At 39.4% G+C, this 14705-nt stretch overlaps 1 protein-coding gene across 1 annotated transcript in view; it reads left to right on the forward strand.

Moving 5' to 3' along the window:
- Positions 1-8412, forward strand: part of LOC134310233 (circadian-associated transcriptional repressor) — a 28697-nt gene extending 20285 nt beyond the window's left edge. The window contains exon 6 of the mRNA XM_062991784.1: positions 5123-8412. Within this exon, the coding sequence (XP_062847854.1) occupies positions 5123-5503 (381 nt within the window). The 3' untranslated portion in view covers positions 5504-8412. The remainder of the gene's footprint in view (positions 1-5122) is intronic.
- Positions 8413-14705: the final 6293 nt, after the last annotated feature.

Genomic DNA, 14705 nt, shown 5'->3' on the forward strand with positions numbered 1-14705 from the left:
TGAGGGAAGAATAAATTTACACTGTTATATAAGCTGCACACAGACTACTTTTCATTGTGTCAAAGTGTCATTTTGTCAGTGTTGTCCCATGAAAAGATATACTTAAATATCTGAAGAAATGTGAGGGGTGTACTCACTTTTGTGATACACTGTATATACTACATATATATGTATACTATATATATATATATATAGTATAGTATATATATACAGTGCCTTGCAAAAGTATTCAGCCCCCTTGAACTTTTCAACCTTTTGCCACATTTCAGGCTTCAAACATAACGATATGAAATTGTAATTTTTTGTGAAGAATCAACAAGAAGTGGGACACAATCGTGAAGTGGAACGAAATTTATTGGATATTTTAAACTTTTTTTAGAAATAAAAAACTGAAAAGTGGGGCGTGCAATATTATTCGGCCCCCTTGCGTTAATACTTTGTAGCGCCACCTTTTGCTGCGATTACAGCTGCAAGTCGCTTGGGGTATGTCTCTATCAGTTTTGCACATCGAGAGACAGAAATTTTTGCCCATTCTTCCTTGCAAAACAGCTCGAGCTCAGTGAGGTTGGATGGAGAGCGTTTGTGAACAGCAGTTTTCAGCTCTTTCCACAGATTCTCGATGGGATTCAGGTCTGGACTTTGACTTGGCCATTCTAACACCTGGATACGTTTATTTGTGAACCATTCCATTGTAGATTTTGCTTTATGTTTTGGATCATTGTCTTGTTGGAAGATAAATCTCCGTCCCAGTCTCAGGTCTTTTGCAGACTGCAACAGGTTTTCTTCCAGAATGGTCCTGTATTTGGCTCCATCCATCTTCCCATCAATTTTAACCATCTTCCCTGTCCCTGCTGAAGAAAAGCAGGTCCAAACCATGATGCTGCCACCACCATGTTTGACAGTGGGGATGGTGTGTTCAGGGTGATGAGCTGTGTTGCTTTTACGCCAAACATAACGTTTTGCATTGTGGCCAAAAAGTTCGATTTTGGTTTCATCTGACCAGATCACCTTCTTCCACATGTTTGGTGTGTCTCCCAGGTGACTTTTTATAGATATCTTTGAGAAATGGCTTTCTTCTTGCCACTCTTCCATAAAGGCCAGATTTGTGCAGTGTACGACTGATTGTGTCCTATGGACAGAGTCTCCCACCTCAGCTGTAGATCTCTGCAGTTCATTCAGAGTGATCATGGGCCTCTTGGCTGCATCCCTGATCAGTCTTCTCCTTGTTTGAGCTGAAAGTTTAGAGGGACGGCCGGGTCTTGGTAGATTTGCAGTGGTCTGATACTCCTTCCATTTCAATATGATCGCTTGCACAGTGCTCCTTGAGATGTTTAAAGCTTGGGAAATCTTTTTGTATCCAAATCCGGCTTTAAACTTCTCCACAACAGTATCTCGGACCTGCCTGGTGTGTTCCTTGGTCTTCATGATGCTCTCTGCGCTTTAAACAGAACTCTGAGACTGTCACAGAGCAGGTGCATTTATACGGAGACTTGATTACACACAGGTGGATTCTATTTATCACCATCAGTCATTTAGGTCAACATTGGATCATTCAGAGATCCTCACTGAACTTCTGGAGTGAGTTTGCTGCACTGAAAGTAAAGGGGCTGAATAATATTGCACGCCCCACTTTTTAGTTTTTTATTTCTAAAAAAAGTTTAAAATATCCAATAAATTTCGTTCTACTTCACGATTGTGTCCCACTTGTTGTTGATTCTTCACAAAAAATTACAATTTCATATCGTTATGTTTGAAGCCTGAAATGTGGCAAAAGGTTGAAAAGTTCAAGGGGGCTGAATACTTTTGCAAGGCACTGTATATACTACATATTTCTTTATTCAGCCTGTCAGGTTATGGAGTAAATGAACCAGATTCATGAGAGAAAAGTCTTAAAGAAGGGCTTTAATAAAAACAGAGAACAATCTCAAACTTAATGACATAAACAAGTCAGGGTCAAAACCAGAGGAAGCCAGATTAATCATGAACGGCAGAAAGTGTGTGACAGCCATGGTGTTCTAAATAAACTACTTTATTTTACACTAGTGAATTTGCTAATTCAGTAAACACAGGATTCAAATATTTGTAAAAATGTCTTGATAAAAGTTCCTCTGCAGTCATACAATTGCTGCTGTTTCAAGCACTTTTGTAAATCTTTCTCAATATAAGAATCTACCATATGCTTGAATGTAGCATTTTGCTATTAAATAAAATACCACTGGGAATATAAGCAGCAAATGATAATGAAATCCCATTCATGTGTTCCAGTAGCAATGTGGCTAATGTTTATTCAAAGTAAAGGGTAACAAAGTAGCAATGTGGCTAATATTTATTGGAACTAAGGCTAACTACCTAGCAATGTGGTTGATGTTTATATGAAATAAAGGGTACTGATGTAGCATTGTAGCTGATATTTATTAGATGTTAAGAGTAACAAAGTAGCAGTGTAGCTGGTGTTCATCAGAAGTAAAGGGTAATGTGTTTAGATTTACCTGTTCGGTTGGTCACTAACAGGTTAGAGTAGGGTGGAACCAGGTAAAGAACATAGCAAGCATTGTTGTTGCATTTAGTGTGAGGACATTATTTTAAGAATGTGAGTGTAGCGATAATACCTGTGGTAGATGATGTGTTATCACTGATGTGTAGGTGTACATTCTGAAACAGCAACCTGCTTTTGTTTTTCTGATAATGCATGGCACTTTACTTATTGGAAGTTTAGTGCTAACCTTTAAAAAGGTACAGATGTAACTGTAATGTATCTGACTGTCACTGTTTAAAACGTGAAACATATAGATGGTATCTTAAGTGCGCTCAGTCAGAGTGCTCAGTAGTGATGCAGTAATCAGGCAAGGAACAAGCTGCCAGTACACTGCTAAAAAACAAGGGAGCACTTTCATTCTTCGACATATGATGTGCGATTTAGGAGCCATGAGTAAAATGACTGGAAACAATCATTGGAAACCAAAATCATCAACCCACTGAGGCCTGGATTCAAACCCACACTGAAAATTAGAGTAAAAATTGAAATCACTGACTGATCCATTTTGCATGAATTTTATCACAGCAACTCATAATGTGACTCAGTAGTGTGTATGGCCCCACATGGCTGTATTCACTCTTGACAGCGTCTGTGCATGCTCCTAATGAGACAGCAGATGGTGTCCTGGGGGATGTCCTACCAGACCTGAATCGGGCATTAGTGAGCCCCTGGACAGTCTGTGGCACTATTTGGTGTCGGATGCACAAGGAATAACGCTGACCCTGCTTATTCTGGTACCTAACAGCAGTCAGGGTACCATTGGATATCACGGGAGGTTTGTGCCACCCTGAAAGGATATGCCTCCCCAGACCATCACTGACCCACTGCCAAACTGCTGGATGATGCAGACAGCGCAGTGTTTACCACGGAGTCTTCAGCCTCTTTCACATCTGTCACATGATGCCAAACATGGTGCCATCAGGGTGCTGGGTTGTGAGCACAGGTCCCACCAGAGGACACATGCCCTCATGCAACCCTCATCGAGTCTGTTTCATGCACACCAGTAGTCTGCTAGAGGCCATTTCATAGGGCATTGGCAGTACTCCTCAGTTTGCTCTCACACAAAGGAGCAGATACCGGTCCTGCTGTTGAGTTGATGCCCTTCAAAGGCCCTGTCCTCCATTCTCATGAGACTGTGCTCTCCAGTGCACCTGCTGTCACTTTCATTTGTACCAAGCAGGTGAAATGCTTTCCATTTGCTTATCCTTCATAACTGATATTCCTGAAATGTTATTGATTGGCATTGTACAGTGATGATTAAGTGTTCCATTATTTTTTTGCAGTGTAAATTTCATATAATTCATTTATTTCCACTAACTGTTATATACTAGTGGGGGTTGCTGTGGGTCTGTAACTTTTCTGCCAGGCAGTTCTACACCCTAGACCAAATGTCAGTTCATGCAGGACATCACATACTCACACGTTCACTCACTCAGCAGTCAGATTACCATCTGCATGTTTTGGGAGATGGAAAAAAAAAAACATTTGTAGATTTTCTAAATACGTTATATGCATTTTGTATTTACAACAATGAATTTAGTAAGTTGGTATTTGATTATCTAAAGTTTAAAATGTAATACATGCTGAATGTTATTTCATATTTATTTGAATTAATTAAATTTGGCACAAAATGCTCACTATGTTATTGTACATGAATAGAATATTAAAATTATTTCATAGGAACAATAAATATATAGCAGGAGGAAAAATGCTGTTAGCCTTTTCCCTGCATAAAACGCTTAAAATATGAAATAGAATATTATTTAAAAAATGAGGGCAGAAATAATATTTGTAACTTCACTAGCTACGTAATAGTTTGGATAAATAAAAATCGTTTTTCTCGATCAGAAAGCACCAGCAGTCACTGTTCAAAACACATTAGCTGCACCTGAAATCACATACTTCCACACTGAACAGTACACGAAAGCAGTATGCGAGAGCGGGTAGCGTGTCCGAATATGTAGTATTCATTAAACAGTACGCGAAAAATACACGAATGGCCTTCTGCATGGGCAGCCATTTTTAAGTATTCAACCACAGCACACTGCGGTCCGATTATCTATCCCATAATTCAACTGAAGCTGCAAAGGCATTGCTTTGTTTACATTGTTTTATCTATTATTATTATTATTATAGTTAAATTAAATAGTTCAATACAATTTTGCCGAGTGGGGCTTTTCATGAATAGCGGAGCTTTAACTGTGGCGATGTGACGCCATGCATCACGTGACATTGGTAAGATGGCGGACGTAGTAGGTTTAAGGTTGCATGCATACTGCACACATGCGTACTAACTGCTTTACCCGCCGAGCAGTGCGCACTGCCTCGAATTTAGTATGCACTGTTTCAGTATGCGATTTCAGACACAGCCATAGACTTTATTATGCAAAGATAGTGCATACGTATACCATAATTTGATATGAATTACTTTGACTTTAAGTACGAGCAAATGCAGGGCATACTGTATAATGGGATAGTGTCTTAAGGCAAACCATGTACCCTACTATAATGTGTAAAGGCTTACAGTGTTCTCTCATCTATCATGAGTTTAAAATTAAAAATATCTGTTCTCTCTTTTCCCTCCAGCTGTCTTCAGAGCCAGTCCTCATGTCAGCCAGCACATCTAATCCCTGCACCACCAGCACTGCTAAAGCTATGAACGTTAGTGATCTTACCCCACCGGCGTCCTACACCGCCACCAACCTGAAATGGCTACACACATCTCCTATTTGCTCACCCACTGCTGAGCACACCCGACGCACTGTCCGGAACTTTCTAACAGCCCGCCAGAACCAGGATGTGATGCAGGATAACTCTGTGTCCTCCACTATAGACACCCCTGAATCTAAGGACTCTGTGCCCTGTCAGCCTCCACAGGGCAAGATTAGTGCCCCGTGCCTAGAGAGACTGCTGAAATCTACAGAAAGCATAATTAGCCATCAAGTCTCTGGGGGAATGTCCACATAGGCTCGGCTCTTAGTCCACATAGGCTGGGTTCCACGTTATCAGATCCTGGCCAACAGCCTCTCAAGCTGGTCCAGTCTGGTGTAGTCCAACACACTTCGGGGCAAGATCTCTGCTTTATGGCAGACTACAGAAAAGACACAGGGCAGAGAAACAGCCTGGCGCCAAGTCCGACCCGGTCATGAGTGGAGTGAAGGTGTGTCCTCATGTCTTCAGAAGATGAAACACTTAATGTACTGAGGCAGCATGTAGGTATCTGTGAATAAAGGAAAACATTACTTTACAAAGGGAAGGAAAAATAAGTAATGCATTTCTCGGGCACAGTTCACAGATATTTCAGTTTCCTCCATTTATTTGTAGTTAAAAAATGTGGATTGAATGTGAATTCTGCATTATTTTTTTTCCGTCCACTCCACCTCTGGAGCCGGTTGATATGACTGTTACTTCATAGGTATACTTAACTTATAGCTATGATTTTGGTACAACGGTTCTACCTCAATCTGACATCATGTTTATGGCTGAGTATAGACAAAATATGTTCACAAGGACATTTTGTGCATCCATCAGAAAATGTATTAATGTATTGTTTTAAAGCCAAAAGAAAATTGTCTAATTGATTACTTTAATGTATTCTTCTGTCTGCATTATAATACATAATTATAAGCAGAAGTTTACCTTTAATAGCATTTATTGTTATTATTGTTATTATTATGTCACTATACCATTATTGCTTTGTGATGGTTGGCTGCACAGATGGGTCAGCTTACTCCAACGCCCTCTGTTGCCCTCCTATAGCAGACTAGCCCCTGACAAGGCAATACATGTTGTGATGTTGTCAATTCAGCTTATTTCCACAAGTCCTGTCATAACACTGTCTTCAGTGTTGTCATGTGGGTGCCTCATCACATGCCGAAAGTAACGTAACTTGTGGGGCTTATTGTGGTTTAGTAGCTCCTTTTTGTTTTGGCCATCTCGTAAACGTGAACTCTTAGTGGTCTTCATCTTCCTCCATGAGATTCTCAGCAGTTTTGTGATGCATTTTCTTTTTTTGTAATGTCCAAGCTTCATATTCATATTTGGCTACTGGCTAGACCAAGGCTTTCATCAGTTGTAGCTTGGTGATGTTTTTCCATATCCTTGTCAAATTGACCATCATCATCATGTCCAGTGATGTTTTTGACTTTGCTTCACCAGCACATTCTGCAGTATTTAAAACTCTACTCTCTAAATTATAGCGTTTTAATTCATTTGTATTTAAATTAATTTGTGTTTTATTAATCTGTAAGCCAGTTGCTTATGTATTTTGGGTCTTAAACAGCTGTATATGATAAATTGGAAGCTAAAGCTCCTTGTAAGACAGTAATATCAACATCCATGAATGCATTATTTTCATTGAAATGTTTGATGGATGCCGAAAATGTCCTTGTGAAAGCAGCTGAAATGCCATTTTACACCAAATGCAATTGGGCATACGTGACAAGACCATGAGCAGCTCCATGAAGTCTTCAACATTCGAGGGCCACACAATTGTGTGTTTTTTCAGTCCCTCAGTTATTATAAACTAGAAATAATTCATTGGACAATTTAATAAAATTTAAATAACCTGCATGATCAAATGAAGTTAAAATGATAGCTGGCATCTGGCAACAAGCCTGCATAAAGGAGCAGGACGACTGAGCCAAATTGTGAAGTGTTTCTATATGTGAAAGTGATGCCATGTGCCATGCACAGTGTGTTATAGGTTACAACTACTAACATTGGAGTATTTTGGTTGTGCCATTTTGATTGTGGTCATCTGGTGTAAAATGTGCTTAAAAACTAACGTTTACCGATGTGAAATTAGATAGAGGGGACCTGCTAAGATCATGGTGAGCCATATTTGCCTGTAGTGCCAGGGTTTTGGGTACAGGATTTCTCTATGAAGAGAAGCGCTGTCAGCCTGACTGGTACTATCGTATAGCACAGTGGTTCTTAAACTGAGAGGTGCAACCGTTGGTGGGTCGCTCAAAAAATGGGAGGGGTCGCAGGATGATTTTCTGTCTGAATGTATTAAACAAGTGTTAGGTAAGTTTTGAACAATGAAATCTATCACTTAAAAACTATTCAGCAGGCTTGCGATGCACAACTAAGAGTAAAGACATTGCCTCACAGCAAAAAGGGCCTGGGTTCAATTCTCCGACCGGGCAGCCAGGGTTCTTTCTGTGTGGAGTTTTCATGTTCTCCCTGTGGCTGCTCTGACGTGTTTATTTTATTACATTTTTTTGTTTTGCACTTCTTGTTGTTAAAAGTAAAGCCTTATAATTGTTGCATCTTAGCTTCTGCTTTCTGTTCTGTGGCGTGGTTAATGCTTTAGGGAGGTCAGCCATGACAGTATGCTGTCAAATCAGTGGGTTGGGAAGTGGGGGGCGAGACTTGAACAATTTTATTTTATTTTTTATTTATTTCTTTGGGGCGGGGGGTTGTAGTACAAAAAGTTTAAGAACCACTGGTATAGAATGTGAGTTATATATTTCATTTCTCTTCCTTAAAAAATCTTCCAGTTCAAGGGGATCTGGTGCCTGCTCATTCGATGTTAAGCTGTGCCTGTACACTGGTTTTGAAGCGAGTGAGAACCACCTGGAATTCCTTTAACTTTTAAGGGATGTATTGAAACACATTGTGCGGGAATGTTCAATATTCCTACTGTTTCTTTCCTATTACATAAATTATACATTTTTTCCAAACATTTCCCGAGTGCTTGAGTGGGACAATGGCATTTGTGCTGGCTACAGAGCTGGATGATATTTTGAGGGAGAGCTATTTAAATTATTAAATATTGTAAAATATTTAAGGTTGTTAATCTACCCTTGCGAAGTGGCCTTTACAGTGTGTTTTATACTTTGAAAATAAATGTGGTTATGTTTGACAAATTCCTACTGCCTTAGTGCTTTTTATTATACAATTTTTTTTTGGTTTTTGGAAACAGTGAGGGCGGGAGGAGTAGTAATTGGTCGTGTCTGATAGACTGAGAGAGCTTATAGTCCGGATTTAGTGCCATCTGATCTCCACCTTTTTCGACGTTCAAAGAAGCTTTAAGGGGAAGATGATTTTCTTGTGATGATGTAAAAGCAGCGGTGCATCAGTGATGTCATTTGTTTTTGATACTCTTAATAAATAGAGTTTAAAAAAGTGGAAACCTTTTGAAGAACCCTGCGGAAATGCTAGTATATACACTGATCAGCCATAACATTAAAACCACCTCCTTGTTTCTACACTCACTGTCCATTTTATCAGCTCCACTTACCATATAGGAGCACTTTGTAGTTCTACGATTACTGACTGTAGTCCATCTGTTTCTCTACATAATTTTTTGGCCTGCTTTCACCCTGTTCTTCAATAGTCAGGACCCCCACAGAGTAGGTATTATTTAGGTGGTGGATGATTCTCAGCACTGCAGTGACAATGACATGGTGGTGGTGTGTTAGTGTGTTGGGTGAAAGGGGGTTAACAAAGCATGCAGAGAAACAGATGGACTATAACTACAACTACAAAGTGCTTCTATATGGTAAGTGGAGCTGATAAAATGGACAGTGAGTGTAGAAATGAGGAGGTGGTTTTAATGTTATGGCTGATCAGTGTATATTAGTTCTCTTGGGTAAATCCCTACAAGCATTCCACAGCTGCATTTAGGTAGTTTATCATATGCTTTATGCTAGTTTCTTTCAAGCTATGTCAGATTGAACGTGAGTGTATGTGAATTACTATCTTCAAATATCTCCAGATTTTCGATGGGATTTGTTTGGACCACTCAAGGAGACTTGCCCTGAAACCAATACAGTTTTGTTTTGGCTGTTAAAGGGTGAATGGAGTTTGCATGTGCTCTTGGCTGCATCCATCCATCCATCCATCACTCACTTCACATACACACCCTATCCTTGCTACTAAGAAGAGTCTATTGCTGTTTTATTGTAAAATAAAATATAAAAGCTTCAATCTCTTGAGACAGGCACTGCCAGGAATATTGGGCATCACCACCCCAGGCCACACCAACTCTGAAAATATAACACTGTGCAGACATGCACACAGCAGTGTGCATACAGTGGAATTTACTATTTAATGTGAGACAGATACTGTTTATAGAAAAAGGCTAAAGGCCATTTCTCACAGTTGAAATGTCTTTTAATGATATCATCAATGGAAAATTATCTGCCCTTTTTTCTACTGTGTTTGTTAAAGCAAAGAGGGGTAATACAAAGGCTCACTGGATGTTTACTTTTTGCCAAACAAAATAATACCATTAATTTTAAATAAAATATTCTATCCTTCTATGCTGGTACCTATGCTAATACCTCATGTTTTACTACCCCTGATAGTCACAGGCCCTTAGAATCATCCTAATTACCCCCTCCATAAGGCACTCTGGCCTTGAGGCACTAATCAGCATTGCTAGATAAGTTGCATAGTAGCAACATAATTTTTCAGTCTAACCATGTTGGAAAACATGCACAAGTAATTTATGTCCTATATAAAAAATTATTATTATTATTATTAACAATATTATTGGAAGTCTATGTTTCTTGTGTGACATGCTGTGTGTTTGAGGCTGATTCTTGCCTCAAAGCATTGTCAATAATTTAAAAGAGTATGTAATTCCTTCATTCATTCACTGTCTGTTTAACCACTGCTTCATCCTGTTCATGGTTGTGGGGTGTCTGATTCATTAGGTGACAGGTAGGAAACGCCCTGGACAGGTCGCCATTCTATCGCAGGTCAGACACGCACGCACGCACGCACGCACGCACACACGCACACACAAAGGGCAAGTCCTGATAGCTCTGAAGAATATGCAAACACCACACAAAAAGGACCCTAGCTGTCGGGCCAGGGAATCAAACCCTGGCTTCTTCAAAAACTTATTAATTAATAAATGAATAAAATGAATAAAGATAAATTAACTGTCAAACTCAATAGAATGTTGCAAATGTCTTTACATTTCCTGAGAGAATGAACACCTATGCATAGTAATAACTGCTAGTGTGATTTATACCTGTGTTCTAATCGATTTGCTTTTAATGACAGTTAAAATACTATTAAAAAGGACTGCACAAAGCGGGTGAAATGGTACCAACAGGCTACTTTACAATACATAACAGCTTCTACTTCTTCCTTTAGAAATGCTCTCATTCAATTCACCAAAATCTGAAAATTGCTCATTAAGCTGTTATGTGATTTAATAGATAATAAATTCTCACCATACAGAGATAATGATCTCATTTGTTACAGATGACCTAACCACTGTATGCTTTTAATAGAGTGATAAGTCAGCCAAGCATAAACATGTCTGTTTCTATGAGATCAGCACTAGCTTACAAAGCCTTTACATTGGTACAAATGCCAGAGGAAAATAATCAGTCAGCAGATGGGTGTTAAGCTTTATCGAATTAAAAAACTGGCATGGAGCTGAGGTTAAATTATTGACTAAAGGGATTGTGGACACCATTTCTAACGAATGGGTTCCCTACCAAACTTTAACACCAACTGTCATTAAGAGTATAAAATACAGCACACAACCATACAATCTAAATAGACAAATGTAGTAGTACAATGGAACATAACAAATTGTTACGTGACTTTTAGTATGACACTGTCAGTTTGTCAAATGTCTGTCCTATTAGAGCTTCCCCTGCCCTGTCAACTATAAATGCTGTGTTTGTCAGGTGCAGCACTGACTAATTCGCAAAGAAGTAGCCATTACAACCTGACAGAATAGTGCTTAACACTGAAATCATTGGTCCTCGGTTAACAACAAACTACTGAGTTCGAAACTATCCCTAAAGGCAACAACCAAAAGCACCAAAATAATCAATTAGTAAAGATCTATGACAGATTTTTTAAGCTTTTTAAACTTTTTCTAAATAAATAAAGAGGATGGGGGTCAGGTGACCAGCACAAACAGGGAGCCACACTGAACTCCAGCCCAACATTCTCACAGTTCCTACCATCCCTTACAATCTCACAATCACATGTCCTTCCCTACAGTTAAAGGTGTAACCTTCACTCCTAAACAAGGTTTGCTTAGTCAAGCTCTACTGGATCCATGTTGAAACTTGAGTCTATCTGTAAAAGTGGTATTTGCCTCTAATCTCATATAGAAGGTGCCAGAAAGCACCCAATTGTCGAATGTATAGTTTGTTTATTGTTTGTTTATTAGGATTTTAATGTCATGTCCCACACTTTGGTTACATTCATGATAGGAGAAGTAATTACTCATTACACTATACTACACTCATTACAATAATTACTAATTACTCATAAGGTTCATCGGTTCACACAAGGTCACATCAAACACAGTCATGGACAATTTAGCATCTCCAATTCACCTCACTTGCATGTCTTTGGACTGTGGCAGGAAACCGGAGCTCCCAGAGTAAACCCACAGAGACATGGGGAGAACATGCAAACTCCACACAGAAAGGACCCAGACCGCCCCACCTGGGGATCGAACCCTGTGCCGCCAGAATGTATAGAGGTATGGACCAAAGTGAGAAACAAAAAACTGGGTTAACCAAACAAACTAAAAACAAGTGATTCTATCATGTAGTGGCTTGAACCCAAGGAATAAAGAAGTATCGACTGTAAAGTTATAATGCATCAGTACAAAGCCAAGTTTGCAAACGCTCACTGGGGTGAATCCCGAAACTAAAAAAGGTGTTTGTTTGTTTGTTTTGTTTTATTAGGATTTTAACGTCACATTTTACACTTTGGTTACATTCATGACAGGAACAGTAGATACTTATTACACAAGGTTCTTCAGTTCACAAGTTTATATCAAATACAGTCATGGACAATTTAGTGTCTCCAATTCACCTCACTTGCATGTCTTTGGACTGTGGGAGGAAACCCACACAGACACGGGGAGAACATGCAAACTCCACACAGAAAATCCCCGGACCGAACCCAGGACCTTCTTGCTGTGAGGTGACAGTGCTACCCACTAGCCACTGTGCCACCCAAAGGTGCTTGTAAAATAGAAATACAAATTAACCAAACAGCAGTTGAGTGTTCGATAGAGAGCTCGATAGAAGCTGTGCCTGAATGAACTGTATTACTAGCAGGTTTTTAAAGCATCACACACAGGTGACAACAATGGGCGCTGATTAGCATTAGCACTGGGAGTACTGGGCGGTGTTGTTGCGTTGGCCTGCGACTCCCCCTGCTGGACAAAATAGGCATGGTAGGCTGAGAATAGTACGTCATCTGCAGCTTACAGTTTTTCTTAGTCGATTTGGTACATTTCTCATATCATGATTTACATTGGCATCACAACAAGTGCATTTCTCAAAACAGTTAGTGCAACAGTTCTCGCTGAGAATTCAAAAGCATTTATAATCAACTTTTTTGACAAAAAAAATCAGATAGAAATTCAGGAAAGACAGACAACTGTTTGGCAGCACTCTATAAAAAAAACATAAAAAACTACAAAATTAGAAACTTACTCTAAACATTTAAAACAACCTGAGACAACAACTTAAGGAATTATAGTGCTTTCTTTTCTATACATCCTGACGCTCCTCTCTGTTGGGCCACATGTTTTCATCCACGTCACACTGGATATCTTCCTTTGCAATGCAGCGTGGAAAGAATCTCCTGGAGTGCCTAATCCAGCCTCTGCAGGCATCTGCTGTGATATCCTCACAAGCTGCATCCATGGCAGTCAGCAGGTTCATCTGGGTGTGCGGCTGGTGATCGTACACCTTCCATCTCCAGGCTGAGAAGAACTCCTCAATTGGGTTCAGGAATGGGGAGTAGGGTGGGAGGAATTCCATCAGCATTCTATGATGAATGGCAAACCATTGCCTGATGGTGTTAGAGTGGCATGGACTCTCCTACCCCTTCCTCTGTTTTGTCCCCTCAGCCTTTCACCACGCAGCCTTACCCCTCTTCTTGGCTGTTCACCCTGACTTTGTGACACTGCAATGTTTTGTGTCTATATATGTTTGTCAATTGAAGGTTCATGAGATGCACCTCTGACCTATGGTTGAGAGCTGTTTGACCATTGGTTAATCTAAACCTTCACAAATTCCCCTTCTTAACTGAAAGCCAGTATTCACCTGAGAACAATTTAATCAATTTAGGATGAATTACCAAAATTTACCAAAAGTTTCATAGAAATGTACAAATTATGCCTGAGATATTATGATAACATGTTCAGCACTTTTGCATGTAATGACCTAGGCAATGACCCAAAGCCTAAATGTTTTGGAGGGTAAGACAATTCAACAGACAATCAGTAAAACACATTTTGATAAACATGACATAAGCAATTGATAATGCAAAAAAACAGCAGACAATTGTACATGACCATTTGCATGAATGTACAAAAGCATTTGCAAAATGTGAAACACAATGAGAAATGCTATTATGATGTGCACAAGTGACAAGGAGATGTGGAGATTGAATGAACAGTTTTGAGAATTTCAATTCTGATCTGAGAAATGAACCAAATCGACAAAGAAAAACTGTAAAAAAGTTGAATGACGCAACAAGACAGTACCCTAAAAAACACAAGTAAAAAACAACCTGAGGGGTCGAAAAGAGAAGAAGGCATTGTGTTTTGGAATAATCATGTATGTAATGCCATCACAAAATTACTGCTGATCAGTCTAATTTCAAATTGTTTACTATTATTTTTTGGACTTATACAAGATTCAGGTTAGAATGACCTTTGTGAACAGACGTAAGGTTGGTCATCCTTCACCAGTTCTCTGTAAGTTCAAAAACTGCTAATGGAAATCATTAGAAAGGGGCAAGTTACACCAACACACACTTGAGCTTCAGTGACATAGAAGTAGCGAGGCCTTGCAAATAGATCCTCTCATTATGCAGTCTTTCTAAGAATAGGAGCACATGCTGCTTCTCTACTGATGCATAATGAAAAAAAGCCCTCCAGGAGCTCATCTGCTCTCACTGATCATCAAGCCACAAATAGCAGCTAATGATCCAGCAAATCCAATACGTTCCTTTTATGCATGACTAAGATGAGACCTTCCCACTCTTATTTCCTGTGAAAGCACAGTATTGACTGTAGATTATGCCTTTACATACAGAACTAATTCTAAAATATCAGGACAGAAGGTGAAATGCAAATAAAAACAGAAAGCTGTGATTTATATACTGTAGAAAACAACACAAATAAACAAGTAAACAAGTTATGACAAAGGTGCTA

The sequence above is a fragment of the Trichomycterus rosablanca genome, chromosome 1, assembly GCF_030014385.1.
Source record: "Trichomycterus rosablanca isolate fTriRos1 chromosome 1, fTriRos1.hap1, whole genome shotgun sequence".
NCBI classification, from domain to species: Eukaryota; Metazoa; Chordata; class Actinopteri; order Siluriformes; family Trichomycteridae; genus Trichomycterus; species Trichomycterus rosablanca.